This window comes from Hibiscus syriacus, unplaced genomic scaffold, assembly GCF_006381635.1.
Source record: "Hibiscus syriacus cultivar Baekdansim isolate YM2019G1 unplaced genomic scaffold, ASM638163v2 tig00111095_pilon, whole genome shotgun sequence".
Lineage (NCBI taxonomy): Eukaryota > Viridiplantae > Streptophyta > Magnoliopsida > Malvales > Malvaceae > Hibiscus > Hibiscus syriacus.
Window position 1 is genome coordinate 2,540,829 of NW_024062980.1, and position 5,608 is coordinate 2,546,436.

Consider the following 5,608-nt stretch of genomic DNA (forward strand, 5'->3'; position numbering starts at 1 on the left):
GATTCGACCCGACCCGAAATAATAAAAAAATTATTTTTATTCAATAAAAACAACGATTTAATTGAAAAAATAATATATAGAGATGTATTGTTGTAATTATTCCTAAATATATAAAGTAAAATTATATATTTTCCCAGGTTGGGTTGGGTCTGGGTATTTCTCACCTTAAACCCGAATCTGACTCGACCCGAACATTACCTTTAAAAAACCCGACCCGAACTCAATTTAAAAAAAAAACCGAACTAATCAAATTGAGTCGAGTTAAAACCCGTCTGTTTCGGTCTCCATCCCTATATTCACCTGTAATTTAGAGGAGGTCAAATATTGAGCGTGAATTCCACCCTAGCCAATATATAAATTAAATTAATTTTATTTTTATAAAAAAAAAAGGGAAAATGGTCGGTCATAACTATGTCGTTTCCTTAAGCTTTTATTATGCTTTGATCATCAATAAAGCAGCACTTAAGCAAACCCAACTTGAAGTTCCTTCATAGGTCAGTTGTTTGCAAGTTGTACACTTAGGTTTTAAGGACAACTCTAATTAGATAATTATTCACCAATTTTATATACCAATATATCTTATTCGTATCATATTTGATTGCGTATTATTTGACTTTATCTCTATGTAAATTTTTTTATAGTTAAGATATCATCAATAAATTAATGACCAGTTAATTTAGTAAAATAAGGTGTTAGGTTCTTTAAATAATTTTTAGAGTTCGAATCCTAATGTTATAAATAAAATAAATGGAATCGAAAGGATACTCCGTAACGAATCTCTACCATACTCACTTTAAATTAATCAATCAAACATATGACGCAATAATAAAAAACCACCGTTAACAACTTAACATAAAGTTTAGTTATAATTAAACCCTAACTTTATCCTCTCTTTTTTATCAACAAAACATGCCCTTAGATTTTATTTAAATTTCATCTCTTATATAAAATAATTCAAGGGTTGGATAAATTTAATAATGAAAAGAATGTTTCACAAGAGAAGTTATATTGTTGTTAATATTTTTCGTTATCAAATATATAAATAGTTATCTTTAATTTAACTAATTTTCTCTTTTATTCCATTAGGTGATATCCATTAATTTTTTTAAAAAGTAACCAGGATATATTCATTTATCGAAAGTCGCTTCAACAAATGTATTGTCAGTTACAGATTGAAACAATACAATCGTGACTATTATAAATAAAATATAACAATGATCGCCTAGTGATAGTCTGATAAATAAAAACATGAACAAGTGAAGAAACGACGTACATAAACTGATCATACCAACGGCTTCGAGCATCAAACATGGAGGAGAGAAAATTGAAGAAGAACCAAAAAGGTCAACGGAAAAAACGATCTCCCTTTAACAACAATCCCAACCGGCATATATATGTGATAACCAACGAATCATCTTGTACAAACGAACAGAGGAACCAAGCATCGGGAAAGAATCAACCATGGATTCATGTAAAATCACAAACCGAGAAGAAAAACCATTAAAAAAACCTGTACCAAAAGTCCACAAATACAGGTAGTCAAGATACCTTTTATCAAAAAGGGCATAGATAAACATTATTATGAAACTAAGTTAAACTAACATTGAAAACTAGAAAAAGTAAAAAAAAAAAATGGGGAGCAAAAGGATAGGGAAGTGGCCGTGAATGGCTACCACCGCTGGCCAAAAAATAAAACGTGGGACAATTGGCAACAAAGAAAGATAACCACTTCAGAGCATTAAATTTAAATTCTAAGACGAGAGGAGAAATATTGCTCACCACTTGACCACACAATAGGTTTCACACAATATTTACTATTAAATACTTATAAATTACAATTTAAGTATATTTATTATTAAAATAGTAATATAAAACTTTTTCGATAAAATATTAAAAGTAAAATTTATTATTAAATAATTTTATAATATTAAGTAATAGTTTTTTAAAATAATTAGTAGTATGAAATATATTAATGCTTTATTATTAGAATATATCCTTCATTTATTAAAATATTATATATTATCAATATCGATCTAGTTTAGGTTAGGGCCTACGGTACTTGTCACTTTCCCTAAAAATGAGAAAATCGGTGTTTAGTCCCCCGTCTTTAGTGTAATTATAAATTAGTGCAATGGTAAAATAGCACTTCTCCCAGCCCCAAGAAGAATACTAAATTCCTCACCGCAGTTTTGTTCTAAAAGTCCTGTCAGTTGCAAGGATTTTCTATTTTTGAAAATCATGTAATGTATATGGTCATAGAAAATCGTCAAAATTGAAATAGTAGTATCATAATATTATAAATATTTATAATTAAATTTAAATAGAAACTCAAATAATTTCACTCGACTCGAATTTTATAAACCTAACTCAACTCAAAATAATTCAAATAAAATTTGAATTATAAAATAAGACTCGTAAACATAAATAATTCAAACTTTTGTACTCGAATAGACTTGCCAAAATATCAAATGCTCACCCTTAGTGCAGTAAATCTTATGGAAGCCCTTGCTTTGCTGCAGAATTACATTGTGTATGGTCCTGGGGAAGGGAAGCAAACTTTGGAAGCTGAAGAGTGCTTTGTTTTCACAAAATTTAGCATTGGTTAACGAGTAGGTTTATTGATAAAAAAAATAGAATTGAATAAACAGTAAAATTTCTTTAATAATGTCTTAGAAAGAAAATTTGATCATATAGGGTGCAGGAAAAATTCTCTCTTCAATTAGGGTGTTTGTTATATTATTTGTGGAAGATATCAACAATTTTTAAAAGATGTTTGAATCGTTTGACAACTTTGAAAAATCATGTGGATGGCAAGATATTCCCGAGAATTTATGCATGCACAATAACAAGGATAACTTCCAAAAGTCGTCATGTGGTCCAATCATCTTCAACCCGATACTAAAACAAACACCCTAATTAAAGAAATAATTTTCCCAACATTTTATACGATCAATTTCTTAACACATTATTCAAACAAATTTGCCCAGAATAAACCCTAAAAGCAATGCTAAAATCACATGCATTCACGTTCCTTGCTACCGACTTAGTTTGGTCCAAAACAACATAACGTACAAGAACGTTTACAACACCTTATTGCATGTGAACAGCCACATTTGCTTCCCTCTTACGGTGCCTAATAAAAAGGATCGAATTTCTATAAAAATAAATAAATATCTCTTTTTCTAATTGATCCGACTAGGCACTCTCAAAGAAGACGCGTGGCAAGTGGATTCTATATAAGCTTCACCCCTTACTGTGAGATATACAAGCTTGGTTTGCATATCAGTGTTTATGCTTTAAAGTGAGAGCTGCTAAAGAGAAGATGAGGACAGACAGGCTCGGGTTCGTTTTCCCGGTGTGGTTAGCTCTTGCGGTACTGAGTATGTGGTGCACGACAGAAGTCGTCGAGGCGGCAATTTCGTTGCAGAATCCGATGAATCTGGTTTGGCATTACTATAAGGTGCATAATACATGTGAGAACGCAGAGCCTTTTATTAGGCATCAGGTGGAATTGTTTTATAAGCAAGACAAAACTATTGCACCGAAACTCCTTCGGTTGCTCTATTCGGATTGTTTTGTAAATGTAAGTATTTATCACTCTTTTCCCCCTTTTTTTTAATTGTTTTTAAGAAATGTATATAACAGCTTCTTTCAAATAAAAATATGGGTTAAATTAGAAAACAATGATTTATGAGACACAATAGGAGATTCAATTGGATACTTAAATTGTCATGGAAAATGAATTGGTAGGGGTGCGATGCTTCAATCCTCTTAGATGGGCCGGATTCAGAGAAGATGGCACCACAGAACCGAGGACTGGGAGGGTTCGTGCTTATCGACAAGATTAAGACGGTGCTTGAAGTGCGATGCCCTGGTGCAGTCTCTTGCGCCGACATTCTTAACCTCGCCACAAGAGATGCTGTTCATTTGGTATCAATCAATAACTAATAACTTTATCAGTTTCTAAACAAAAGCATCATCTTATTATACTGTGTTCATGTACTTTCTCAGACTAATAATTCATATCACAAAAATTGTATATTGACAGGCAGGAGCACCGTCTTATCCCGTATTCACAGGGCGAAGGGATGGGCTGACATCGACCAAAGGATCCGTCGATCTCCCTTCACCATCCATCTCCAGGGAAGCCTCACTCGCTTATTTCAAATCTAAAGGCTTGGATGTGTTGGACATGACTACCCTATTAGGTAAAGACTAGTATAAACACGAAAAAAACTAACATAAACATGACACGAATAAAAAAATATATCAATTCATGAATACGGGAAATATCTAAACTCAGCATCTGCAATTCGTTCCTATGTGACAGATTCTTTTGTAATAATCATCTCTTGGCATCTGACTTCTTACCTCTATTTGGTTCCAGGATCACATTCCATGGGGAGAACACACTGTGCCTTCATTGTGGATAGGCTTTACAATTTCAATAATACAGGAAAGCCAGATCCAAGTATGAAGGCATCATTCTTGACAGAAATGAGAAAGCTATGTCCACCACGAACGAGAAAGGGTCAAAACGATCCGCTCGTATTTCTAAACCCAGAATCTGGATCCAAATATAGTTTCACCAACTCCTACTACTCCAGAGTGTTAACCCATGAAGCTGTCCTCGGAGTTGATCAGAAGCTACTCTACGGTGATGATACTAAGCAAATCACTGAAGAATTCGCAGCTGGCTTAGAAGATTTCAGGAGATCGTTTGCTCTTTCCATGAGTCGAATGGGAAATATTGAAGTTCTAACAGGAAAGCAAGGTGAAATACGCAAAAATTGCAGACGTACAAACAAATACTAGTCACTCGGTTTGGAAGGAATGATTTATAAGCATAAAATTATAGGGATGAATTGTCATTCAAATGCCAAATTTCTTGGATTAAGGTTTATCATTAATATCAATAAAAAAAACAACAAAATGAGAACTATTTTTTGTCCACAAATAAATTGTATAACTTGTTCAATCTTTGAGCTAAACTGTTCTACAGAAAAGCTACAATTTCAATTCTCTAATAAGAACTACACAGTATTATTTTTTCTTTCAGTAAATTCACATTTTTAGCATTGTATTCTAAAAATAAATCAAATTATATAGCGGTAAGAAAGCCAGATCAAGCTTGCCTAACCTGGGAGATGTATCCTGGGGTAACTAAATGTTTCCATATGCATAAACCTTGAAAACATGGGACTTCTTCCAGCTCAAGCTTTTCTTGAACCTTCAAAATGAGTGGACAAAAAGGAGAAACTGTATAAGCTACAGAACAAACACGATGTTAATATGGAAGTTTATATTATACTAATCATGCCAAGAACAAAACTGCAAGACGTACGCGCATGGAACAAGTTCACAAAATCTGATCAATAGGTCAGTCCACAGACCAAAAGAAAACGTAAGGCCATTGCCACGGAAGAAAGACTAAGATTCCGGAAGAAAAGTTTAGCTCGAGCATTTGCAGGACATATATCATAAAGTCCTCACTTGCACAGTTACATAACCTCTTTGACGCGCTAGCATCCTTGCTAAATTTATTATTTTGGTAATTAATGTTTTTGTCAGTAATTATGAATTTTATTATTGGGTCAGTGACTCTGCA

The 5,608-nt window shown here is 33.0% G+C and overlaps 1 protein-coding gene across 1 annotated transcript; it reads left to right on the forward strand.

Moving 5' to 3' along the window:
* The first annotated feature begins 3,259 nt into the window (after positions 1-3,259).
* Positions 3,260-5,051, forward strand: LOC120152840 (probable peroxidase 26). Its single transcript, XM_039164961.1, has 4 exons — positions 3,260-3,583; positions 3,751-3,930; positions 4,049-4,208; positions 4,388-5,051. The coding sequence occupies exons 1-4, from the start codon at positions 3,323-3,325 to the stop codon at positions 4,813-4,815; spliced, it is 1,029 nt and encodes a 342-aa protein (XP_039020892.1). The 5' UTR covers positions 3,260-3,322; the 3' UTR covers positions 4,816-5,051.
* Positions 5,052-5,608: the final 557 nt, after the last annotated feature.

Bases quoted from the DNA above. Each gene is read 5' to 3' on its own strand.
- LOC120152840 (XM_039164961.1), top strand. From the start codon at position 3,323: ATGAGGACAGACAGGCTCGGGTTCGTTTTCCCGGTGTGGTTAGCTCTT. The intron at 3,584-3,750 runs GTAAGTATTTAT...ATGAATTGGTAG, and splicing joins ATTCGGATTGTTTTGTAAAT to GGGTGCGATGCTTCAATCCT. The intron at 4,209-4,387 runs GTAAAGACTAGT...ATTTGGTTCCAG, and splicing joins GGACATGACTACCCTATTAG to GATCACATTCCATGGGGAGA.